The sequence below is a fragment of the Excalfactoria chinensis genome, chromosome 19 (genome assembly GCF_039878825.1).
Source record: "Excalfactoria chinensis isolate bCotChi1 chromosome 19, bCotChi1.hap2, whole genome shotgun sequence".
Classification (NCBI taxonomy): domain Eukaryota; kingdom Metazoa; phylum Chordata; class Aves; order Galliformes; family Phasianidae; genus Excalfactoria; species Excalfactoria chinensis.
In genome coordinates, this window is record NC_092843.1 from 5,538,749 (window position 1) to 5,563,420 (window position 24,672).

The 24,672-nt window shown below is 44.3% G+C and overlaps 4 protein-coding genes across 9 annotated transcripts; 2 read left to right on the forward strand and 2 right to left on the reverse strand.

The window, feature by feature from the left end:
- Positions 1-2,568: 2,568 nt before the first annotated feature.
- EMC6 (ER membrane protein complex subunit 6) lies at positions 2,569-3,799 on the reverse strand. 3 transcript variants are annotated; one of them, XM_072353353.1, is made up of 3 exons: positions 3,711-3,799; positions 3,558-3,620; positions 2,569-3,448 (listed from the first exon to the last, which is right to left on the reverse strand). In XM_072353353.1, the coding sequence occupies exon 3, from the start codon at positions 3,404-3,406 to the stop codon at positions 3,074-3,076; it is 333 nt and encodes a 110-aa protein (XP_072209454.1). In that variant the 5' UTR covers positions 3,407-3,448; positions 3,558-3,620; positions 3,711-3,799; the 3' UTR covers positions 2,569-3,073. The 3 variants fall into 3 exon arrangements, with proteins under 3 accessions (XP_072209454.1, XP_072209455.1, XP_072209456.1); XM_072353354.1 differs by having other exon boundaries at positions 3,717-3,778; XM_072353355.1 differs by lacking the exon at positions 3,558-3,620 and having other exon boundaries at positions 3,711-3,797.
- Positions 3,800-3,833: 34 nt separating this feature from the next.
- On the forward strand, positions 3,834-7,337 carry TAX1BP3 (Tax1 binding protein 3). The gene is made up of 4 exons (XM_072353363.1): positions 3,834-3,952; positions 5,130-5,249; positions 5,523-5,600; positions 5,836-7,337. Exons 1-4 carry the CDS (start codon positions 3,914-3,916, stop codon positions 5,971-5,973), a joined length of 375 nt encoding a protein of 124 aa, XP_072209464.1. The 5' UTR covers positions 3,834-3,913; the 3' UTR covers positions 5,974-7,337.
- An 11-nt stretch (positions 7,338-7,348) lies between these two features.
- CTNS (cystinosin, lysosomal cystine transporter) lies at positions 7,349-14,759 on the reverse strand. Of its 2 annotated transcripts, none has more exons than XM_072353361.1 (11): positions 14,624-14,759; positions 14,161-14,264; positions 13,723-13,801; positions 13,020-13,104; positions 12,824-12,927; positions 11,782-11,913; positions 10,687-10,786; positions 10,473-10,592; positions 9,311-9,481; positions 8,807-8,924; positions 7,349-8,451 (listed from the first exon to the last, which is right to left on the reverse strand). In XM_072353361.1, the coding sequence occupies exons 2-11, from the start codon at positions 14,252-14,254 to the stop codon at positions 8,321-8,323; spliced, it is 1,134 nt and encodes a 377-aa protein (XP_072209462.1). In that variant the 5' UTR covers positions 14,255-14,264; positions 14,624-14,759; the 3' UTR covers positions 7,349-8,320. The 2 variants fall into 2 exon arrangements, with proteins under 2 accessions (XP_072209462.1, XP_072209463.1); XM_072353362.1 differs by lacking the exon at positions 14,624-14,759 and adding an exon at positions 14,437-14,471 and having other exon boundaries at positions 7,547-8,451.
- Positions 11,792-24,239, forward strand: SHPK (sedoheptulokinase). Of its 3 annotated transcripts, none has more exons than XM_072353360.1 (8): positions 11,792-11,919; positions 16,571-16,712; positions 18,548-18,731; positions 19,247-19,350; positions 19,955-20,102; positions 21,086-21,261; positions 21,351-21,551; positions 22,424-23,794. In XM_072353360.1, the coding sequence occupies exons 2-8, from the start codon at positions 16,574-16,576 to the stop codon at positions 22,816-22,818; spliced, it is 1,347 nt and encodes a 448-aa protein (XP_072209461.1). In that variant the 5' UTR covers positions 11,792-11,919; positions 16,571-16,573; the 3' UTR covers positions 22,819-23,794. The 3 variants fall into 3 exon arrangements, with proteins under 3 accessions (XP_072209461.1, XP_072209459.1, XP_072209460.1); XM_072353358.1 differs by lacking the exon at positions 11,792-11,919 and adding an exon at positions 15,161-15,322; XM_072353359.1 differs by lacking the exons at positions 11,792-11,919; positions 19,247-19,350 and adding an exon at positions 15,161-15,322 and having other exon boundaries at positions 19,950-20,102; positions 22,424-24,239.
- Positions 24,240-24,672: the final 433 nt, after the last annotated feature.

Consider the following 24,672-nt stretch of genomic DNA (forward strand, 5'->3'; position numbering starts at 1 on the left):
TTTTGTTATTTGCAAGATTAGATATAAAGCAGCAGGACTGCTCTTGTCAGGAAGTGCAACGGAACGCAGCACTGTAGAATTACAGCAGCTGTGTCCAGACGAAAATGGTTTATTATCCTGTACTGCTCAATTACTTTTATTGCCCTGTTTTTGTTGTAACCATCAGAGCTAGGAGCAGTGCTCCTCCAGGGAGAGCCTTTACAGCTGCTGTATAATGAGGTGCTCTGCTCGTCTCTCCTGGGAACGTCCACAGCAGCTCTGAATGGAGAGTCAGTTTCAGCCACGGCTGACTCCCAGCTACCTCATCTGCTACACAGATTCTCCATTTACAGTTATATCCAAATAACCATTACTTCAGAGGACAGAAAAGATAACAGCTTGCAGAGGAGTATTTTATGGACAGGGAGAGTATTTTAGCATACTGAAAAGCAACAAAGCACTGAGTGTGTGCATGGAGATAGTCATTTCTCCTTTCTTGGTTAGTGGCTGGTTTTGTTTGCTAGGAGTTGGTCTCTCTGTGTTGCTCGTGGTGGGGAGAGATCTGGACAGGCCACTTCACATTTCTGCCATTGCTTGTTGTACCTTGGAAGTATTAGTAATGTTGTGGAGATTGAAAAGCAAAACTCGGTCAGGTCAAACAGACTGTGCTGGGTTCTTCCAAATGTAACAGAAGGGAAAAGTAGAAGACAGCCATCCACTATTCCAGCACTTCAGTATCTCCCAGGAACCACAGGTGCTTTGTTGTTTCTCAAGAGAAAACTAAGTTACTGCAACCCATCTTGTGAATTTATGCTCGAGTGGGGATGCGATTACTGTAAGAGGAGGCAAATGCTTACAAAATAATGTTCTTTTCTTTTAAAGTTTGGATTTGTTTGAGCTGACAGGAACCGACTCACGAAGGCGGTAGGTGAATATTCCTCTCTTTGAAATCTTAGCCCTTTCACAAGGTTTAAAGGCCTCCTGCTGCAGCGTCCTTGCTGGGACAGGTGTAGAGAGGATGGCATTGCAGGTAGCTGCTGTGATCTGCTGTTATACGCAGATGCAATCAGCATGCGACACCTACCTCTGCTTTAACTTTCAAAAGCATTTGTTCTGAGAAATGTTTGGGTTTTTTTTCCTAAATGAAAACTCACCTTTGCTAGAAGTGGCAAACTCCCAGTTCAGCCATTAACAGCAAACCCCACCCAGTTCACTCTATTCCTTCTGCTCCCTCTTCTGAGCAGATGCGAGTGAATATCAACTAGTCAAACATTCAGCTGGGAAATGGAACTAAACACTGGAGTGACAATAGTTTAGGATAAGCTGCATAAACCTGGTGCTGTATTTACACTGAAAGTCTCCTCTCTGACCCAGAACTCTTGACAGATATGCAGCACCTGCATATAACGGACAGACACTAGCCATGCCAATGGAAAAGCACAGACCTTTTTCTATCAGGGCTTAATTGTATTTAAATAGTTTCTAGATGGTAATAATAACACGTAGTAAGCCCCACACGTGACATCAGGCCAAGGTGCAAATCAGAGACCTGATAGCTCACCGTTCATAACATGCAAAGCTGACTGTGCCCAACTGTGCTTCCAACTGACAGAATGATGCCCTTGTTAGACGACCAAAGCTTCTTCCTGAATTTAAGTCTTCAGGGGATTCAGCACCCCCAAAACTCACTGAATATCTCCCTTAGTTTTACCATTCCATTGCAGTTAATGAAACATAATCAGCTTTCCTCTCAGGATCTTGTTTGATAGATGTATTTTTTTGTACCTGAAGTACAGCAATAAGGTTTGTCGCTTTGGGGCAGCGCTGTTAAGACTCTGCTGTGAAACAAGTTATTGAGGTTGCACATGCCAGCTTCCCTTGTGATCCAGGCTTCTGCAAAACAACTCGAGTTTAGAACGTATTTCAACAGCGCAGGTGTCTAAAGGTATCAGTTAATGTGCAGAAAGCAGAAGGTGGCATGAAAAAGCATCCGAATGAAGGAGTTCAAACACTGACTCTTTTTTCTACCCCCAAAAAGAAACATGAGCGAGGCAATGCTGACAGTACCAACCCCTCCCACCCCCCTTTGTACAACCCTGTGTTTTGCCAGAACTTTTGTTTTTCTGTAAAATCATTTTGAATACAGAACCTGATGTTGTCAAATCTTTGTCTAACACACGGGTAATATTTTATGGCATTCTGGTAAAGCAATGACAGAACGACAGACCCACAGACCAGGCAGCCAGATGGAACAAGCTGTGGTTGTAGAATACTTGACAAAACCCTCTCACTGTACGAGTGTTTGCCTTTCATCTGAAAGCAGCAAGCACTGAACAGCGTTTGAGCAAGCAGCTCCAGAGCAAAGTGACCTAACTGCTGTAGAAGGTGACCAGACAGAGACCAAAATGGTAACAGCTGCAGAAAATAGCAGCGGCTGTAACAGGTGGGTTCAGTGCTGACTGAGCTGCAGGTAATCAGACGCTGAGTGTATTTGAGTGCCTGGATTTCACTGGACACAATGGTATTAAAACAGAGTGATCGACCTGGGAGAGCATCACTTATTGACTTCTGTACGTGCAGTGAGGAGCATCCGTGACAATGTCATTTATTGACAGTGTGAACATACAGCAGCGGTGGAAGTTAACATTGACACGAGCATTTCAAATACATTTCTGTACCAAACCTTTGCATACATTTAATTACATGCTACTGTGAAATACTTCCTCGTGTCAGTGGCTGATTCTTATAGTGCTCTATCTGCATGGAGGGGCAGGCAGCAACAGGCAGTAACTGGTATTTCTTACCCACAGCGCATAGGATGCAAGGAATTAAGGTAGTCAAAACCTGCAGCTGCGGCAGCAGTTAAGGGCAATAAGTCATTGCTCTGCCACCAAACAAACATTCATGGGAGGCATCCGAGTGCTTTCACATTCAATTTAATTACACCAGTGCTACCGATTCATTCATACTCCGCCATCATTTACTGACAGTATTGAGGATACAAGCAATGAACAGCTCTAAGAGGTGAGGTGGCCTGCTTGCGTGGGTGACGTTTGGCAACAGTCCTCCAGCTTCATTAAACACCACGGTGGTTTTAGTAGACGTGAACCATCCCGTACAGGAAAGTCCAGAACAGGACGTAGGTGAAGAGCCCCCCTACCAGCCCCCCCGTGAAAAGCGGCCTTCGGGATTTAAAGTACTTGTTCCACCTCCGCCCGGCTTTCAGCACCAGCAGCACGGAGAGGAGCACGGACGCCATGAAGTAGAAGACGAAGCCGTGCAGGCCGGTCAGCCCGAGGATCCCCGCCGTGGCTCCGGACAGCGCCGACACCGACGTCCGGCAGTAATCCAGGATGGCCGCGTTCCCGCGCACGGCCGCCTCGCTGATGAACTGCGGCCCGTCGCGCTTGGCCAGCACGGCGGCCATGGCTCCCAGCCGGGCTCGGGCACCTCCTGGCTCCCAGCCGGGCTGGAGGAGAAGCAGACGCGCGCTGTGCCCGGCCCGCCGACCACGGCCCGGATCAAGGGCCGCCTCCCGCGGGTCCCCCCCGGCACCGCCCGCTCGCCCCGGCCCGTACCTCTCATCCACGGCCGCGCGCCGCTCCGCAGAGCCCCGGGCCGGACCCGTCACGCTTCGCGCCCTGCTCGGGAACAGCGCGCGCCGTTCGTCACCGCGGCCCGGACCGGCCACGCGGCTCCGGGAACCGAGGCCGCCCGCGGGCCCGACTTACCCCTACGGCCGCACGGTGCGCCTCCCCGCCGGAAGCTCCTGTCAGCCATCTTGCCGCGGGGAGCGCCGGGAAAGCGGACTCACTTCCGGCGCGAGCCGCCAGGCGGAGGGCGAGGTGGCGCCTGATTGGCCGAGGTCAGCAGGGGGCGGGGCCGGCCGAGGCGCTTTTGTTCGGGCGGCGGCGGCGGGCGGTAGAGCGGGGTCATGTCGTACGTGCCGGGACAGCCCGTCACCGCGGTGGTGGTGAGGCCGGGCAGGATGGGAGCGGGTGGGAGAGCGGCGGGGCTCGGGGCGGGTGGGGGGAGCGGGCCGGTCCCGGTTGCAGGAGCGGGAGGAGGGCGCGGCCGCGCGGGTGGGGTCTGTCCGTCCCGCGGAGCTGATCCGCGCCGCTTCTCTTCCTCCCGCTGAGAGCCGAAGTCAGGACGGAGCTCCGGGCCGCCTCGTCCCGCCCGGCTGCCCGCTGAGGAACGGGGAGTTAACGGGGAGTTAACCGGGAGTTGGGAGTTGTGCTGCCGCGACGCGGTGCCGGAGGAGCCGCTCTCGGTGTGACAGCTCCCAGCTGCCGCCGCCGCTTTGTTCTGTAGCCGCGGGACGCGCTTTTACGAGCGACGAGTGACCTGAATTACAGCGGTACAAGCGCAGCCTGCGCTCAGCTGCCCCTGAGGGGAGCAGCGGGGCCGTGCGGAGCTGCCCGCCTGGCTCCGGGCACGCCCTGCCCTTCGGCTGCGGGTTGCAGAGCTTGGGCTGCCGCTGTCTCGGTTGGGGCCTTTCCGTGTCAGCTCCGTGACCGCAGGAGCCGCCCGCTGCACCGCGATGGTGGGCAGCGCTCAGCGGGCAGCACTCAAGGAACGCGGCTCTGCCGTACAGAAACACCGATAACGTTCCGAAGGGAAAACATCCTATGAATAGGTCGGTGCTGACACTGGCAGGGTGAGGAGGAACGTCAGGGCACTGATAAAGAGACGTTGGTTGAAGTGTGAGCGATGACTGGCCGACAAGATGTGACTCATGTTTAAAGAGAACTGTTTGCCCTTGTTTCTCAGGGCAGCGGTGAAGGGCTGACTCGGAGCTCAGCTGTCTCATGGTGTGAGTGCCCTCCTGCCTGCAGGTGGTTTCCTGTCCTGCTGTCTTAGGGTAGGGCTGAGAATGGCTCAGAGCCAGTCGTCACTTCAAGACTGTATGTGACCAACACAGAGCAAACGCTGTGTGATAGTTCTGTGCTGCCAGCAGCTTTTAGATCCGTTAGTCCTCCATCAAACCCGCAGGTATTGTGAGAACTGCAGCTGGGGCTGTGGTACAGCCTTCTCTCCTAGAGTTACCTGGGCTTTATGGTACCTGGTAGACACGTAACGGTCTGAAGAGGTGTTGAGATTCCTGTCGGTAACCGTAATGCAGTTATTGTGTCATCTTCTCTTTTTAGCAAAGAATTGAAATACATAAGCTTCGCCAAGGTGACAATTTGATCCTGGGATTCAGCATTGGAGGTGGCATTGATCAGGACCCTACCCAGAATCCTTTCTCTGAAGATAAGACTGACAAGGTCAGAGCATGTCAAATCCAGCCAGCAAGTGTGTCTGGATTCTGTCCTCTCATGTTGTTGGCTGAGGTTATTTTGTTGGTATCCTTTGCAGACCGAGCCCACATTTATCTTTCCTCAACTTTTCTATTCTGCAACACTGGACAAGCCTGTTTTTTATCTAGAATGCTGTAATATCCTGCCATGTATTTTTGCACTGTTAGTGGAATGGCTTTTCTGTAAAGTACAGAAGTAATTCACAAGAAGTGAATGGTTTTTTTTTTTCCTTTTCCCCAGGGTATTTATGTAACAAGGGTGACAGAAGGAGGCCCAGCAGAAATTGCAGGACTACAGATTGGGGATAAGATCATGCAGGTAAGCACAAAGACAAGTGCTAACCCAATACCTGGGTACTTTCCAGGGCAGTTTGTAAGGCTTACAAAGTTGTGGTCTGAGAACTACATACTAGATGTGCTTATAGAGCAGTTAATTATAGGACACCTATAAGTCCACAGCTTCTATCCATAGAGACTGGATTTCGGGAAGAGCTGCTAGGTGTAGGTCAGCCAACAGCCTCTTTGTGTCCTGAAGCCTCGTGTTGTTTTCCCAGGTGAATGGCTGGGATATGACAATGGTGACCCACGACCAAGCTAGGAAGAGGCTGACAAAAAGAAATGAGGAAGTGGTCCGGCTGCTGGTGACCAGGCAATCTCTGCAGAAGGCTGTGCAGCAATCCATGATGTCCTAATGAGTGATCAAGCCGGGGAAGGGTTAGGGTGGGAGATGCATAGAGTGGATATCAAGTGAGGAAGGATTGTTTGGAAAAAGTACATGTTCCAAACTGTGGTAAACGCTATTTTTACTTTCTCTGGTGTAATTAATAGTAGTTAAATTTTAGTCGCCCCCAAAGTGCTTCTATAAAGTTTTCCCTGCAGGTACATGGGAAGACCTTGTTGTAATCATGGCTTCCAGGAAGACAGGCCAAACCCTGACAGCCTAAGGAAGCACACAGAAAAACTTCAGTTCTGATAGGATTCTTCTATAGCACAAAGATTTCCTATTCAAGAGGAATTTGGCTCCTGCCAAGTAAGATAAGAGGGTTTGCTGTACTTTAGCTTTTAGAATTGAGCTGCCCTGTCCTCCCATGTTATCTAATTAAAATGCCTGGACTAGGAGTTGCATGCTGCTGTAGGAAGGAGCACTGTACTCATCTCACATTGTGTGCTGGTTAGACAGAGTCTGCCCAAGGTTTGGGGCATTGTGGCTTACTGCAAAGAACTGCTGTCCAGAGCAGCCTTCTCAGCCAAACAACTGGGTATGTTATTAATACCTGTTAGATTTAGCACGCTTAGCAGGTATGAGAAGTTTTAAGACACTACAGTTCAACTTCGGTATTGAAGAAAACTTAATTATCCTTGTTCCTAAGTAATTTGTAACAAGTGAATCAAGTTCCAATGAAAGTAAGATGGACCAGGATGAGCAAATTAAGCAAATGCTGTTGCTAGACTTACCAAAAGAGCTGCTTGTATCCAGCCTTCAGTTCTTCACTTCTATTGGAGCTGAAGTGGGAAAGGTGGGTTTTAGTCTTTCTATCTGGAAGCTTGTTCAAATGACTGATTTATTGCTTTAAGAGATGAACATGCCAGTAAATTGTCCAAGTGCCTCTTGACCAAATTTAAACTTCTGCACAAATAAGTGAATGACATGGCGTATTAGTGGTTCATTAGCTAGCTAGCTTTACAGTTATGCCCAAACTGGAGTTGTTAATCCACCTCAGTTGATTCATTTATCTATACTCTCCTTAAGCAATCTTCAGGTAAGCTTGTAAATAGAACTTGAGGTGGTAGTCTAACTTATTCAGTACATTACTGCTGTGCCATATAGGTATGTTTTATTACTGGATCTCAGACTTCTGTGCACACGTGCAGATGCCTGTTTACCATTTTTATACCTATTCGATTACTCCAATACTGCTTTTGAACTTTGTAACTTAAGAATTCAGTGGTAAATTTTAAAGGTTTTCAAGCTGAAGTTATTTTTGTTACTGTAAAAAATCGCTCCTATTTGTACTGCTATTTCACTTGATTTTACACAATAAAATGAAGTTGGATTACCTGAGCTGTTTCTCCTTGCATTTAATAATGACGTATCACTCAAATGCCTCCAGCTGAGGCATCAATTCTGCTTCCAAATGACAGGTTTTGGACTACATCATTACAGTGCAATCAAGGTTAGCAGGTTCTGATTTCATTCTTGGGTTTTTGTCGCAATTTCTTCCTAGAACACGCAACATGTGTGAAGGAAGTTGCACAGGAACAAAAATGTGCTTAAGACCTTTAATTAGTGGGCTGTTAATTAACACAATCCGCTTCAAAACAACACCTTTGACAGTCTAATCCGTTACCATCCACAGTTTAGAGTTCAAGACATGTCAGTGGAACCAAGTAAAGTTATGTTAGTGCACTTGTCTTAGCACCTTTGAAAGAGGCTTAAGTGAGCTAAGAATACAGTTTCTTCTTATTCCCAGTGCTTTTCTTCTTCCTAGAGAAAGAGTCCTAACAGCTGTAGTTGTGTTTTCTTTTCCCCCCCCCAGCAACTTTATTACTCCTTCAGTTACCGCTACTGCTGCTGCCAGCCACTCCGAGTGGTGTTCTACTGTGGTTTGGTCTGTGAAGAGTCAGCAGCAGCAGAACTTAAATCCACAGACCTCCTTTGGTTCTTAAGGTATTAAGTGGTTACTTTAATATGATCTCAGATTTTTGGAAGCCCAAACTTTGGGAGTGGTGCACAATTGGAGGAAAAAATGCAGTTTTGGTTTCTTTCCTGTTGGTAGTTGAGAAGATCCATGTGCTGCTTGGACAGCTCAAGCTAAAGCTGGCTTTGCGGCTTCCACAGGCATGCGGCTTCCATCTGCAAGTGGAGGCTAAAATAGCTTGATGTCCTTTAAGGTATTTGTCAAGGCAGCCTGCATTCCATCCCAGGGCAGATTATAAACAGATCAGAATCAGTATTTCTGATAACTGGTAGTAGGCATCTTCAAATCCCTTGGCCAGGAAGGGGCAAGTTCACATTAAAGTTTTTAATCCTCATAGATGTTATTCACAAGGTTCATAGCCCCGTCTCCTATAAAGGCAGTAGTGCTGAACCATAAAAACAATATCAAAGATGATGGAGAAGACACCCAGGCCAAACTTGGTTGGATCTCCAAAGATTAATTTCCACTCATCTGTCAAACACAAGATCAGAGGTTAAGACTAACTTGATGAGTTAGTCTCATCTCATGACTGCAAGACCACACCATATGAATTAGAGAACTTCACATTTATTACCTACATTACTTCAGTACTTGAAGACTGACTAACAGACAGTTGGTACAAAGCAAATAACTCTTCCCGTTGTCTCTTCAAAATAGCTACTTTCTTTTCTATCTTCCAGGAATAGAAACATTCTTCATTCTTAGTACAAGGACAGCTACCACAGCACAGTCTCCCAAGGTAAAATACTGTCAGTTCTTGTTTATTCTTTAGCAAGTTTCTCCCACCCCACTGAAAGAGGCCCCAGCAGCTGAGATTCAGTCTTACCATTGTTGTAAGACTGCAAAAACATCTGCAGAAGGCTGAAGCTTCCACCGATGAAATCTAATAATACATTTCCAATGCTCCATCCCTCTGTGCTCTTCCGACGGAAATTCATGTATGCCTGAATTTGAAACAAGAAGTTCAGTGTGCCCATGACCCGTTTGTTTCAGCACCTAGCCAAGACTAAGTCCACACAGGACTCTGCTGTAGTATTGTGTTAGAGGCAATCTTATTCCAGTCTTCAAATAAGGTTAGATGTTCCTAGCTGGCAAGAAAGTTCACAACTAAGGTATCTTTGTTTGGGCTTTTTAGTAGCTGGGCCCTGGGCAATCCCAACAAAACAGTGAGCATTTATGATATATACTATGTAGGAGCTTTACATTATTTTCTCACTAAAAGGCCAACAAACAACAATTGCTGGTTTAGTTTAGTCTGACTTTCAAGAACATGTGCTTTAGACTTATGTTACCATCACCCTAACATAAAACCAGAAAAGGTCAGGCTTACCTGTGGAAAATACTTTATCAGTGTGACTGCTAACTTAATGTAAGAGAAGCAGAATAAGAACTGTAGCCATGTCATCTCCTCAGCTGCAGCAAGAAACAACGTTGTAAATGTAAAAATCCATGCAAGTGCCAGTAGTCCAACAACAGTTTTGGATACTTTCTGACCTGCCCGCTGAAAGAGAAATGCAGATATACTTAGACTGCCCTTGGTCCTACATTCCCAGCAACTTGTTAGATAAAAAACAAGCTCAGCACTACAGAAGGTTACAGTTCAAAACCCACTGCCATACCAGTAAGGCTCATACAACAAGGGAATTCTAAGCAATCAGCTGTAGGTTTGCAGAAGCTTACGTGCAATATTCAGAATGCTATTGTTTATAAGAAAGTAGAGAAATGTTGCTGCAGTATTTCTGAAGGTTTATGATGCCTATGATTCAGTGCCACACCTCTCGTATTTAGCCTGATGACATCAACTGTTCCTGTGTATGCAAAAGGCCACTAAAGCCACTGCAGTAAAAGAGTTGCTGTCTCCCCATTCTCTATAAGAAAATGATATTGTTTTCAACAATGGTGATAAACATGCTGATAGAGTTTCAGGTTTAGCATCAACAGAGGAAGCACCTCAAAACAGAAACAGTTACTAAGTAGAACAAATCACCTGTTCAGATCAAAGCTTACGATAACCACCTGACTGTTAGTGATCAGTCTCACCTGAGAAGTGGGTGAGAACTATAAATGGGCCTCTGCAGCTATTTTAGGTGGGGTTGGGAAGTCAAGTTGATTTGTCTATCTGGTTGCAGGAAATCTCCTAGTGTAAAGAACACTTTGAAAGGTGAGGAATCAAAACATGCGTGAGTATTTGTGCTGTGTAAAATTATGATCTATGTGCTGGCTAGAGGTTGATGTGGAAACTTTGTAACTTGCCTATTTGCCTTAGTTATTTGGGGTCTTTAAAGAGTTTACTTGTAAGCTCAGAATGTTCATGAGGCTGAAGTAGCAAAGCTTGCAGGAGTGGCTACTGGCTTGAAAAAGACAAGGCTGCTGGACTGTGAAGGCCACTGAAAGGGAGGGAAGACAGATGGCTTCAGAGTAGACTGTATAGAGTGAGTCCAACAGAGGGAGCTCTGCCAGAGCGACCAGAGCAGTCCAGCGTTGAGTCTTACCTCATAAATACAGCACTGGATTATGGTGAGGAGTGTTAGAACTACTGCATGGAGGCTGAAGAAAACATCATTGATAGCCACAGGGTTCACTCCACTGGGGTAACTGCGTAAGAATTCTTCCTAAGTGTAAGAGAAACCAAAACTAGCTAAGTGTCATAAGTCCCTTATGTAGATACCTACACTAATAAAAAACAGTAAAGAAAATAATGATTACCTTAATTAAGGGAATCCAGAAGAGTCCAACATTAAACACACTGTATGCTATGAAGCCAGTAAGGTTTAGTGCTATATAGTCCAAGCTTAGTCCAACAACGCTAGAGAAGGAGAAAAATATAATTCAACTTAAGGGATTACTTATCCCTAGAATAGGGATAGATAATATAGGCAATTATTTTTGTTGAAAGCCAAAGCTGCAGGTTTTGTGACAACATGATGCTGAGCTCATTGAGTAGTAAGGTGAAATGCACTGGCGTTCACAACTGCTCTTACTGCCAAGCTTGTTGCTGTCTAATTTTACCTCTTCTTGAGCTCAGCTAGCCTGATAAAAATCATGCCAGTCTGTATGGGAAATTGGTAATCGCAGCCTGAACCTCTGATTAATCAGCTGAGGTGAGTGTTGGGTCAGCTGTGGGAGCACAGGGGAGAGTAATTTAGCTGTGCTCCCAGAAGGGGTGGAGCTCGACTCCACCTTCTCTAGACCTCATTTAAGGGCTGACCATCACTAAGGCAGCATCTCTTGGAGATTGCTCCCTGGTGGAGATTGCCTCAGCATTTCCCAGCAAAGGCATCCATATTGGTGAGTTTTTCCTTATCAATAACCTTTTGAATATTGGTTGCCATCTTTGTATCATTCCACCTTACACACTCTAAACCCACAAAAGCAGCAGTGCGTCTTTGCCAAAGTGACTGCTTCAGTTTTCATACTATAGTTTTCCTACTAGCTGCTTTTTTGTTTAAAAGGGAGTTAATCTAACAATAACACTACAAATTGCTGCAAGCAGCTCGCAAGGGAAGTAAAGTTTAAGCATGTCAGCACAAGTGACGTGGCCAGATGATAGGTACAACATGACATCACAGGAAATATGTAAGCCATCATCTATCAGGAGTTAATACTGGATGGCAAACTTCAGAATTAGTTTCTCCTGATCTACACATGTAAAAGCTCACTGGTGCTGCATAAATGTAAACCTAATCTTTATTCTGCTTTTCTTCCAGTCTCAATTCGTGTTAATCCCAAGAACAAAGAATGTCTCTGAATGTAGGAACATGATTTTCAGAAGTGCTAAAGGGACCTGCAAACACATCTTACCTTTTTCGTCGCCAGTTCTCAAACAGTTGAGGATAGAAGGAGATAGACCAAGCAAGGAAATAGATCCATCCAATCACCTCATCAGCATATTTCACTATGATGCTATGAATCACTTGAAATTGAATCCTCGGCCTGAAGGTTAGTACAAGCAAATGGTTAATTTGTCTGTTCATTCATGGTCTTTTTGCCTTGCTTTGCTCACAGAGGAAAAGCAAGTAGAGTCCAGGCACTGAGATAAAACAAAGATTCAGAGCTGGTTTCCACTGGTTTCCTCCTTTCTTTAGTGCTCCTGTTATATTTAGGTACTTCCCATTCTTATCCTCAACCTATCCTTCCTTTCTCTTCCACTCTTTCTGTTCTACATAGAAATCTTCATGTTGTGTGTATGGTTTCCACGGTCTAAGCACAAGGTCTATTATGCAAGAGCAGTTTCAATTTTTATGTTCTGCCAGCAAAGCCCCATGATCGTGCCTGGCCTGTTGATCACTTTGTGAATGTGGTTACCTCTGCTTTTATTGCAAGTCTTAAAAGGAGAAGTAAAATGAGGAACCAACACAGGAGTATCCTGTTGATAAGTAGCATCTGGGCAATGTGGAATTAGAATCCAGGTTTCTCCCTTTTGCTAGACTGTGTTTCTTGTAGAAAGGACCAGAATCTGTGAACAGAGGGCTCCCATAACCAGGGAGCAGAAGACCTGCGCCTCCTGATGATTATGTGGGTATACAGCACTAGCTCTCCAGAACAAGCTCTGCACAGTAAGCACAGTTTCCTGCTAAATATTGACAAACAAATGTTTCCTGTATCAGAATATGTATTTTTGAGACTAAGAAGGCATAAGAGCTCACAGTCACCTTGGTATAAGCCTAGAATATCATTATTACCACTCTTCATAGTTATCTGACTACCTTGAGGGTTGCTGGAAGGTCAGTACATCTTCACAACTATATATTATCCATGTCCAATTAGCTACAGGGAGGGAATTCAGTGAAGTCCAGATTCTACAAAGCAATATAGTAAGCAGAACTAAAAACCAGTGACTCACCCAGTTAAGTTGGAATTACTGGTATAAAGATACACTGTTACTTGTCCAACATCATCTGCTTTTGCTTGAAAGTCTGCCTTAGTGCGACCTGCAGGCAGCTGAATCTGCAAGGCAAAGTGGAGGAAAGAATGAGGAAAGTTGCACTGTGCCAGCTACAGGCTCTTGCATAGAGTCAGGAGTCTATTCTATTACTTACTTCATCTGGTAGCTCAACAATGGTGCTGTGTTTTGATGAATGTGTGATATTAAGAGTTATCGCTAATGTCTCATTTAGTGGAGCCCTGTAAAGATGGAAGAGCCAAGTTAGACTGGTGCCTGAGTTCACTCTCACAGCCCTGAAACAATCTTTGCAACTGCTAATTCTTTTCCTGGGAAAGGCCCAAGATAGTAAAAACACAGCTAGACAATGCATTGTATTGAACAATGAGACAGGCTGCCTCAGTCCCTAATCTGAAGTAACTGCATTTCTTTGCTAGAAATGGCAAGTTCTGTTTCTTGGTGAAATGTTGTGGTCCTTCTAATAAAATGCAACTTTCTCTTCAGCTTTAAGAAGTTGAAGAGCTGTATGTTCACATATGAAAGACAATTCAATCAGCTAATACAAGGTAGACAGTATGAAATACCTTCTGCTTGATTTTCCATACAAATGGTAGAGGACATTGCCAGAGACCAACTGTATGTGGCCATTTCAGATGCTGTAGCTCTGTTTTGGTCCAAAGTGGTACCTAGTGATTGCATGGACTAGAAGTGGCCAGTCACACACACATCAGGTTCTCTAAGCAGTTAACCAAGTCTGTAGGGAAGTTTATGTACGTGGTGAATTTCTACCTTCTTTCTCCTCTCAGTTTCATTAAGAAAAAAAACCAACTACAAAGCAAAGTTTCAATTCATCGTTTTACCTCAGAGATATCGTGACGTTTGTTGAACTTCCATTTTCTAACAAAACCACCTTGGGGACAGACAGTACAGTGACTCCATCTGAGAGGGGAAAAGAAAATTGTCCATTACTATTTGCAGGGTGATGTTAGAATAAGTAAATAAATCAGTACTTCAAGGAGACTAAACAGCTTAAGAGGGGAACTAAATAACTGTCAAACACGTCACGAGGAAGCAACCTAAATATTTGATCTGCAGTAAAAGTTCACTACAAGAGGAAGCAACAGGGTACTTTAAACAGACGCTGTGATCGCAGTAACTTGGTGGTTACAGTGCTTAAAATTTAGCTTATAATTACTGCTTGATGTGCATGAGGTACCCAGATGTTCAGTGAGAGCTGATGGAGGCGAGGTCTCCCCTGTTGTGTGAGGTGGGGGATGCCTTGGAGCCCCCTCACCCACCTCTCTGGGCCGGAGCGGTGACAGCTGAGCACTGACCGCCAGGCCTCAGCAGCACGAGGAGCAGCACAGGAGGGAAGAGGCGTCCCATCCTCATGGTGGATGAACTGCAGGGGAAAAAAATAAAGCCAGGGAGTAGTTTTTTCTCAGAGCACACAAACTTTGGGAGGGCACCAACCCATTCACAGCTCTAAAGCAACCCCAGCCCCAAAGGGCTTTGCCCTTTTAATCAACCCCCATCTCCCCCACAGCCCGGGCTCTATCCCCACCAGCTCTTACCCTCCTCCCGCCCCCTGAGGGACCCCCGCCCCCCCGGAACTACAAATCTCAGCAGCCACCGCAGCCCCGCAGCGCACGCTGGGACTTGTAGTCCCCGCTCTCCTCAGTGGCAGGGCGAAGCGGAGCCGTCCCACGCTTTATGGTGCATTAATACCTGAGTAGCAACACCCCGGGAAAAGGCACCTACCTCGTTCCAGCCCCGCGGCCCCGTCCCACGCCGCCCGGCTCTTCCCTTTTCAGCTCCTCACGTGAGGCGGCCGCCTATCGCCTCCTCGCCTCACGCCCCGCCGCGCGGTGTCCCGCTGTGGCAGCACGCGGGCGCCATCTTGGGCGCGTCCGAGCGGTGCGGGGTCCGGGCTGCGGGGGGAGCGGTGCGAGCTGAAGGGAAGGGTTTGCTGCTCGGGCTGCGTGCTGGAAATGCGCTTTAATGATGCGTAGAGCGCTCGGAAGGGCTGGGGAAAGGGGAGTTTTGCCACACTCAAGATGGAGGTAGCAGCCAGGCGCTGTGAGGGGGAGACGTGTTCGGCCGGAGTCTTGAGGGCAGAGTCCAGGCCGCTCTCTCAGCGCTGGGTGCCGCTCACTGCGTGCTGCTGGGCCGCCGGGCCTCACGGCTTCCTCAGAGGCCAGAAGTAGCGGTGTGAGGGCGCAGCGCGGTGTGTGGTGCCCAGGCACTGTGTAGGCTGGTGGGCAACGTGAAGGCAGTCAGTCTCCTCTGCCAGGAGCCATGGAGGGTGGGCCTGATTCTGCCTGCGTGCTGGGCATAGACCTGGGTACAACCTCTGTGAAGGTTGCCCTGGTAGCAGGGACTGAGCGAGGGCACGTGGTGGCAGAGAGCTGCTCCAGAGAGACACAGGCTTACAGCAGCAGTGTGGAAGCTGGGCTGCAGGTAAGGGTTGGAAGTGCTGCTGGTGGTTCCAGGATGGCTGCCTTGTGTTGGCTGGGTTGTGTTGCTGGTTTACGGGCAATCTGATGGCTTTCCTGGATTTTTTTATTATTACTTTTGTGCCCGGAGTGACAGAGGTGCTTGCTACATGTTTCTGGGTATCTGAAATTAGAATTAAAATGCTGTTTGCTTGCTCTTCGAGTAAGCCAAGCAAAGCTGTTTTAAGACAAACACAAACTTCTGGTTAAGTACAGAAATGGTCAGGTTACAACGAGAACTGTAGAGTCTGTGTGAATAGTAATTCTTCAAGAACTTATTCCCTCGTTTTGTTCAAAGTGGAGGCAGCTGCTGGGAACATTCCTTTAGTGGCACTACAGAGGCAAATGAATTGCCTCCGCTTGAGCCTCCCACACGTCTGAGATGGTACCCCAAGCTCAGTTTTCACTTCAGAGACACTGCAGGCCTGCAGAAAGTCTGCTGCTGCTTTTGCTGTAGTCTCAGGTGTCACAAGACAATCTAAACCTGTTCTCCTGTGAACCATCACCCCGTCTTTGATGCTGTGAGTCAGCAAACAACAAGTATTTGCCAAGTGGGAGGGTATTTTGCACTTCGGTGTGAGATGAAATCCTAACTGGAAATTCCCAGTGGAAATAACCAGAAGCATGCACACCTGTTAAAGGACTTTAGTTCCATTGTGTTGGTCAATCAAATAAAGTGTGAATCAAGATCATAAACATGAAATCTCAGCATTCTCTGGACTAGTGTTGTGCTTCCAAGGACTCATTTCTGAGTAGAGGCACCAAACAGGCCAACCCTTCTACCTACACCCATGTTTATGCAGCTATAAGCTTATATGCATACAAGAACGCACTTCTGTATATCTTTATGTAGGCTATATTTAAATACTTTGGCTTATAATCTTCATTCTGGTCTATCAAAGTAACATGAGTCTTCAAAAGCATGACTTTTTTTCTTTTTAAAAAGGTATATTTGAGTCTTTAGAAATCAAGAATTCTTTGGCCTGCAGTGCAAGATGTTGTTATCTCATTCTCAACTCACTACTATTGGTTTCAGGGTTTTGTGGTTTATTTTGTATCCTTTCTTTCAATTTAGTAGTGAATATTATTCTAATGCATGCTATTAAGCTAAATGAATTCTGTTCCTTGCTTCTGACTAGAGTAGCCTTGTTTAATAAATACAGTGAGTGAGTCCTAATGGCTTCATGCTCAGTATAATGTTTCATGATTACAGGGAATGGAGCAGGACAGCCAGAGGATAATAAGAGCCCTGAATGAGTGCCTTGCTGCTCTCCCTCAGCAGCAGCTTCAAAGAGTCAGTCACATTGGCATTTCAGGGCAAATGCACGGGATTGTATTTTGGAAAAGAGATCAAGGTAACATTAATTTTTTGGCATTCCTGTGTAGCGTATTATGTTGCAGAAAACAAGTTTTGAGCACTGAAGTGGTCTGTAGGAAACTACTGCATGTTCACCTTCATCTTCTTCTGTGGGGAATTTGCTTTAATCGCTGTCATTTCAGCTACTGACTATAAATAACCATGTTGTTTACACAGACTGTTTGAAGGGTTTAGTCTTGTGAGATCCCTGCAGAGTGAGTGCGGTTATAAATGTGAAGGAGGAAGTACCTATATGTGAATTGTTAATTGTTTGTCCATCATATGCTACCTTTGTTATCTGCTGCTGTTTGAAAGAACTTCTGGACCGCATGAATTACCTTTTTATGAGGTGAATGACATTAAAAAGAGAACACCTACTTGTTTGGTACCTCAATACTTCTCAGTGATTCTGACAGTATTAACAGTTCTGTGTATGCCTTGGAAAACAAGCTATACTTGGTCTTTATGTTAGAATACGCACAGCAGTAGCTGTTCAATAGGGAATATTGCTATGCTAATTTGAAATGCTGCTTGGAAGCACAATAAAAGAAAAACTGAAGATCAATAGTGAGGAGATAAGCAAAGATTTATTGTAAATTGCAGAAGAAATTTTCCAAAAGTGCCTATCAAAAGTTGCCAGAGTTTTAATTGCTTGAAGGGACACAATGCTATTCATTACTGGTTGCAGTTTTACTTTAAATACTAAAATGATTGCAAAGAAAAAAAAAAAATCCAAAGGCTGATGGATTGAAGGAGCTGTTGCTTGCTTTCCAGCTGTCCCAAGGGCTGTATAACAGAACCTCTTGGGTATGTGATAGACACAGATTTTTATGTGATATTAGTTAATATTTTATTTCCTAAAGCCACATTCTACTTTTGTTTCATTTCTATCTCGTGAAAGAGGATGTTTGCTCTCATTTGTTTGAGTAGACTAAGTGAATTCATGCACTTTGGGGTACAAATTAGATTTTTAATAGCATCCTTTAGGGTTAGATTTATGGTTAATAATATTTCTTTGAATCCATTTAGGACTGGGCATTTTGAAAATTGTTTCAAACAGATTTGATAGAACAGGGAATTAAGGCAGCAAGAAAAGGCACCCATTTGCTTGTTGTGTTTCTTGTACTTCCCAGCTTTCATGTCTGCTTTTTACTGTGTGTGTGTACATTCAAAGCCCTAAGTCCAGCCCAAGACACTTTTTCAGTCATATTTTGTTAGTCAGTTAAGCAGCCAGGTCTCTTCTGTGACCTGTAGGAAAAGTGGCACAGCACTGCTTGAAAGCCTCCTGCCACAACAACAAAACCAAAACCCTGGACCAATTGAAGACAGCACATGGCCTGTCCTGTCCCTACATTGTGGCCCAGCATTAACTGGGAGAGCAGGAATTGGCAGAGGCTGAAGCTGTGCTGTGGAGCATACTACAGGCAAACATTACAGGCAAGTGCTGGAGCTCAGCCTCTGCTTGGTTTGCTGCTCTGAAGTGTCTGTAATCTGCCTTAGGAGTGCTGATGGGAAGCAGGAACCAATGCAGGCATTGCTGAGAAGGCTCTGTGCAGCAGCAAGAAGTTGCCATAATTTAACTGATGCCTTTGCACAGAAGCATCTGACAGCTTAACAAAAGGTGTAGTAGTCTCTGTTGAAAACTAAAAAAGTGCTGGACTGATAATACTGAGTTAAATCCTTTTCTACTAATTTAATTCTAATCACTATTGGCTCTGTTTCTGCTCTTTTTTCCATTATATTTGACCAACTCAGAGCATCCAGAAGTAAAGAACGCCAGGCAGAGAGTGCATGGCTGGTAATTACTGGATTTCTCAGAAGCTGTTGTTTCAGGTTGCAAGTGGACAGAGGGTGCTACTGGCCCTATCTTTGAGCTGGACAAAGTCAGTCATCTCGTTACTTGGCAAGATGGCCGCTGCAGTCCTGCCTTCCTCTCTTCTCTTCCTCTGCCACAGTCACATATCAGCTTGGCTACAGGATTTGGGTGTGCCACCATCTACTGGTATTTGAAGAAAAGGTATATTGTTTCTCAAAAGGGTAGCTGTGTCAGGCTGTTTCACTTACGGTTTCTCATCTTGAATTTATGTGACAATTAGTATCCCTGTAGCGTGTTAATACAACTATGAGCTCAGGGGCTTGTAATCATAATAATAGGTAGTCAGAGAGTATTTATAATGGCAGTTTTTAATATAAACTGTGCAACTGAGCATGCAGGTCTCTCTGACCTCATTAAAAATACTGCACATCTTTTTAATAAAAGGAAAATATTTTGACTACATAGAAATAGAATAATTATAGTCCAGCCTACTGCTCAAAGAAGGTCTGCTACAATAGCTTGAACACCCTAACTTTGGCTTGTGCAGATCACGGAAAGTACAAACATGCCTAAAACAGTAACAGAGGTGCTTTGGCTGGTTGCTGCCAGATGTTAAAGAAACAATCCCTAAATTAATTTCAGTTCCTTCCTTCTTTAGACACCAAGATTCTTATGAGCTGTTACTGATGCTCTGCTTTGTTGTGGCATTTTTGCAGAGGATGCAGTTTTTCAGTTACGACATTGCAGCAGAAGGATTTGGTCTTCAGTTTCATCTGCAGGATGCTACGTTTCTCAGAGATGATGTCTTCCTCATCCATAAGTTGAGGCTAAATAAATAGAGACAAACCTATTAGATGTTGTTTACAGTCAGTATGTTCAGTAGACACCTGAAATGTGATGCGATTTTGCTTTAGAGCTGTGCAACTCACTAGCCCAATGTCTTTGATTTGTTGCTGTTCTGTTTCTCTACTTGGTAGACAACCATTTGTATAAATCTTATACTGCAGGAATTTACTTATTTTTTGCAAATGCTCTGGAATGTGACATTCTTGTACAAGTAATTATTAACCTCCTTATATATTTTGATGTATTGTTCTTTCAAACCTAGACAGCTCATTCCTTAGAGCCACTGTCTCTGTCTTCTGAGGGGATATATGAGCAGTACTGCTGTGGTAAGAGCTTGGAAAACAAATTCAATTAAAAACATGCACAACAGCAAACAAGCAAAAATGAACTAACAGAAAACAATAACAGCTCACAAAATCCAATTTGATCACTGGGATACTGAGATGACTATTTTGTTTTTAGGAGATAGGGCTGCATACATCTGAAGTTCCGTGTAGTACTGCACATAACCTTGCTTTCAATGTCTAAAAGCTTTCTTTGCTGATTTTCTTTTTAAAACATTTTGTTTAAAAGTCCAGACTTTCTGACGTCTTACGATGCAGCTGGTACTATCCATGACTATGTGGTTGCCATGTTGTGTGACTTGAAGAAGCCAGTCATGTCTGTCCAGAATGCCGCCAGCTGGGGATATTTTAATTCCAGAAACAAAAGCTGGAATACTGACATGTAAGTGCTAAGGCCATTCGGTGGGTTTTATGCCTGGTGTCAGGCAAAGTGAATGCCATTTTGGTCCCTAGGTATGAATGTGTTACAAGTAGAGTGATACAAAGTTGTCTTAGTTGTGGTGTGGCTTGTACTGAAGGACTGTTGGATTTTGGAAGGTGTATATGTCTAAGTTACATAAAATCTGGCACTGTATTTTTAGAAATATCTGAGAGAGTATAGCTGGGAGGCTTATCAGAGTTGTTCTCTCTTTCTGTTGTGTAATGGTGGGATGGGATGGGAATGCTGCATCTAAGACTGTGATAATAAAACGCTGTTAATACTGTCTACTTCTTTTCAACTGAGCTCCCTTGTAACTGTTGAGATTGATTAGTGATAATGCTTTCAGTTTTCTAGGCTATGGGAAGTCTTGAAGGAAACTGGTTTTATTTATTTATTTATTTTTAATGATTTGCTCTTTCAGGGCAAAGCCATAAGGCTGTGTGTATTTAAGGGCATAGGTTAGGCCAGGATTCCAAGATCTTCTCGTGAAGGTAAATTAGTGTCTAATACCTTGAAAGAGTGTCAGAAACTCGGACTTGGCATGCTGAACTTCCACTAACCTCCTGTTTTTGCTGTAGCAGAATAGTGTGCCTTGCAGTTTATTTAGGTAAGGAGTTTGTTGGACTTAACTGTTTGTGATTTGGTTTGGAACCACTAACTGCATGACAGTTTAAAATTCTGTTGAAGAATTTAAAGCTGAATTTTTATGATTGTCTCTTGACTGTGGATCTGCTTGTCTGTCTGACTTTTACACAGGTATTGCTATCTCATCTCAGGTAATTACACTGTATGTAAAGAAAAGCTATTTGTTCTTCGAGAATCTTCTATTTCACTCAACCTATTGAACTGGAATGCTGCACAGGACTGAGCTTTCTGAACAGATGAAAGCATCTGTAAATCCAGCAATGATATTGTTTCCTGCAATGATATTGTTCTGATTGCAGATTGAAAAAGTCTGGCTTTCCTGTTCACTTGCTTCCAGAGGTGGGAGACCCTGGCAGTATTGCAGGCAGGACAATCTCTGCATGGCATGGAATACCCAAGGGAACAAAAGTAGGAATTGCTCTGGGAGACTTCCAGTGCTCTGTTTACTCGTGTCTGACTGAAAGAACTGATGCAGGTACGATCATTTGGTATCTTACTTGTTTTTTTCATTGTTCTCCTTCAGAGTAGGACTGGAAACATTTAATTTTTTCTTTCTTGCTTTAGTTCTCAATATTAGTACCTCTGCTCAGCTGACTATCTCAATGCCCTCGGGCTTCCAGCCTCCGGAGACACCGGATCCTTCCTCAGCTGTCACTTACTTTCCTTACTTTGATGGTGACTACTTGGCAGTGGCAGCATCGCTTAATGGGGGCAATGTGCTAGCAACATTTGTGGGCATGGTGGCACAGTGGACAGCAGAGCTAGGTGAGTTATTTAAGGGTAATTAAGGCTTAAAATTGTGGTTGATCAGCAAAGTAAAGGAACAAGCCTAGGGCTGTTTTGTCATGTCATATGAGGAGCAAGGATGTAGTGCCTGGGTCATGCTTCCTAGATGTTTGGAATTTCTTTTGGAAGCTAGTGAATGTGTTTGGACAGTCATCTTTGGGCGCAGTGTTCACATTGCCTCTAGATTTGAGGGTTTCTTTTGTTTCAATAGCAGAAAAGTATGTATTTTTGCAAGTTGTTTTTTAAAAGGAAAGGTCAGTAAATTCTAGAACAGCCAACGTTTTTGTATGGCTGCAGTCCAAAGGAGTCCCTTGACTTTTGTCTGTTGCTTTTAATGCATATTTTAGAGCAGTCTGGATTTTAAGATTTAAACCCATATATTATCATCTAAGTGCTTTAAATGTGGCATTTATAGTTGTGGTGTTCTGGTTTTCATTGTTGTTGTCTATTTTTTCTAATCTCCTGGGTTCCACAGTACAGAAATAAGCTCTGAAATCATTTTTTTAGTGAGATCTTGAAGTGAACTCAGCATTCAGCTTCAGTGGCTGAATTGTGTGTGTAGGCTGCCATTAGTGTCTGTAAGACGTGCTGTTTTCTGTGACTTTGCATGGTGTAGGCAGAGATAGTGTATTACTAGAAACAGCCAATTCTTTAGTCAGAAGAGGTTTTCTGGTAGATAAATTTGCATGAGAGAACTGAGTTCATAATCCTGGAAAAACAATTACCTTTGTCACAAAGGAAGAAGGTATACACCATTTTTCTGAACAAATAGCTCAATATCCATTTTAAGTCTCTACATGTAACATATACCAACCTCTTCAGAGTAATAACATGGTGTTTCTGATCTGCAGGATTTCAGATTCAAGAGTCTGCCATCTATGCAAAGATAATCAAAGCAGCCTTGGGCCAAAATGACAGCCGTCTCTCAGTCCACCCAACCATATTTGGAGAGAGACACATTCCTGAGCAGTTGGCTTCAGTGACCAGCATTGCTGCCTCTGAGCTCTCCCTGGGCCACGTAACCAGAGCTTTGTGTCGCGGTGTCATTGAAAACCTCTGTTCCATGTTGCCAGTGCAGCGCCTGATGGAGACAGGCGTGCGGAGAATTCTGGGGAGTGGGAGTGCTCTTGCCAGGAATGAGGTGCTGAGGCAGGAAGTGGAAAGGATTCTTCCATTCCCTGTGGTTTATGGGAAAGATGTTGATGCTGCTGTGGGGGCTGCCATGGTGATGTTCCACAGAAAATAAATTACTGTTTGGAATGGCCTGAAATATCATCCTTTTTAAAATGTATTATTATTACTTTTTTATTATTATTGTTAATTTTGTTCTTGGCTGCTCAGTGTTTCAGTTCCTTGCTTTTTCTGGAGTTGTATTTAATCTGCCATCTAACTCATCACACTGAAAAAACCAGCTTGCATCTATTGTCTGTTTCTGTGTGTGCACAGGGTCCTCCCTTTCCTTGTTCTGTAATTCTCACTTGTGAAACGACAAGTAATTATCACATTAAAATTGACTGGGTGACTAGGAAAGAGCCATTAACTTTATGCTTAAAACAATACTTCATGCAAAGCTTATTTTCCTGGCAGGAAGTATGTTTGAAAGGACTAGAAGAAACAAGCAGCAACTTAATATGATACTTTCATTAGAGACTTTTGATTCTCAAGGTCTTCCATAATATACAATATACACAGCATGTCACCAGAGCAGGATCTCAGTCTTATTTAAGGAGCTTGGTGGCACCATTAAGATTATGGGATGCAGACCCAAGGAGAGGGAATAAATTTCTTCTTGTTTGTTACTCCTGTTTTTGATCAGCTTTGGCACATTCTGATGAGCTTACACCTTTTAAGATGGTCCCTATGGAGGTAGAATATGTCACCTCTGACAACTATTGCAGGAAGTAATGGAGTTGCTGCTGGCAAGAAAGAAGTAACATCTTCACAGGGAACAGAAATCAAGCATGCTGATGAGGGAAGACATCAAAGCTCAGAAAGTGCCAGAAAGCTTTCCAAAGTGCATACATCAGAGCATGACAAGACTGAGGAGAACTGATGCTGGAAATGGGAGGAGAGAAGGAACACTTAGCAAAAGCAAGAATCTGGAGATTGAGTAAGAGAGACCTGCTGGGCCATGTAGTTTTCTTACTGAGCCCTGCATTGAAAATAATGAAGGAGTTAATCATAATGCTGAAGCAGATGCTCAGCTCAGCAAAGTTCCAGGAGGACCAGCCAAGGACCTGGTTTATTGGTAACGTGTATTTATGCATTAATGTGCAGGCATTATATTTTGTTTGAGTATGATTCCACAGAGTATTTTAAGTAGTGTTATTAGTTTGCTGTTGAATAGACAAGTATGCTATTCTTTTATATATGGATAGATGGTAGAACTAGAAAGATCTCTTATGCTCTATAATTTCATTGAATAATTTAATTATCTAACCCCATAGCTCTAGAGATGAAACTTGGGAGGTTTTTTCTACCCTGACCACTGTAGCCTATCGACTCAACCTTCTGGAAGGACTCTCTAGGCAAGTCTGACAGAAAGATCCTATATGAACGATGCATTTAACAGTATTTGACACCATTCTTCATTTGTAAGGGTATTAGATCCACTTTTGATTCAGTATTTTTTGTTATTGCTGTTGTTTTCCTGGTGACAACGATATTTGAACACTTGCTGCTCCATATGTATGATTTAAATAAAGCACAGTAGGAATTATAGATCATCCATAGGACTTACAGTAGGGTTCTCCCTCAACTCTCTTGAGAATCAGCTTGTACTTTGTAGGGCTTTGCTGCAGCCACTCAAGAGGGCCCAGAAAGATGAAGAATCTCACAGAAGAGCTGCGGCATGTTTTACAAAGTTTTATAAAGTGAAATGAAGCTGTGACCCACAGGAACAATTGCTGTTTGATGGTTTGGGTTTTTTGCAAGCTTGAGTGTATTTACAAAGAGGAAATCTGTAGAAGAGTATCCATTACTAAATGCAATTAGTGTGGGGGGGAAAAACAACAGCAACTTGCTGTGATTCTTGTAAAGAGCTTTGCTAAGCTCCTGGGAATAGAAGCTACTGATGCTTCTGGTTCCAGCACTGTTCTTA

Excerpts from the sequence above, each read along its gene's own strand:
- CTNS (XM_072353361.1), bottom strand. The coding sequence starts at position 14,254 with ATGAGGATGGGACGCCTCTTCCCTCCTGTGCTGCTCCTCGTGCTGCTG. Across the intron at positions 9,482-10,472 it reads TCCAGTGCTGTATTTATGAG|CGGGCAGGTCAGAAAGTATC; the intron begins GTAAGACTCAAC and ends TTTCTCTTTCAG. Across the intron at positions 8,452-8,806 it reads TTTGCAGTCTTACAACAATG|ATGAGTGGAAATTAATCTTT; the intron begins GTAAGACTGAAT and ends TGTGTTTGACAG.
- EMC6 (XM_072353353.1), bottom strand. The coding sequence starts at position 3,406 with ATGGCCGCCGTGCTGGCCAAGCGCGACGGGCCGCAGTTCATCAGCGAG.
- SHPK (XM_072353358.1), top strand. The coding sequence starts at position 15,161 with ATGGAGGGTGGGCCTGATTCTGCCTGCGTGCTGGGCATAGACCTGGGT. Across the intron at positions 15,323-16,570 it reads GTGTGGAAGCTGGGCTGCAG|GGAATGGAGCAGGACAGCCA; the intron begins GTAAGGGTTGGA and ends TCATGATTACAG. Across the intron at positions 21,262-21,350 it reads GACTGAAAGAACTGATGCAG|TTCTCAATATTAGTACCTCT; the intron begins GTACGATCATTT and ends TTCTTGCTTTAG.
- TAX1BP3 (XM_072353363.1), top strand. The coding sequence starts at position 3,914 with ATGTCGTACGTGCCGGGACAGCCCGTCACCGCGGTGGTG. Across the intron at positions 3,953-5,129 it reads AGCCCGTCACCGCGGTGGTG|CAAAGAATTGAAATACATAA; the intron begins GTGAGGCCGGGC and ends TTCTCTTTTTAG. Across the intron at positions 5,250-5,522 it reads CTGAAGATAAGACTGACAAG|GGTATTTATGTAACAAGGGT; the intron begins GTCAGAGCATGT and ends CCTTTTCCCCAG.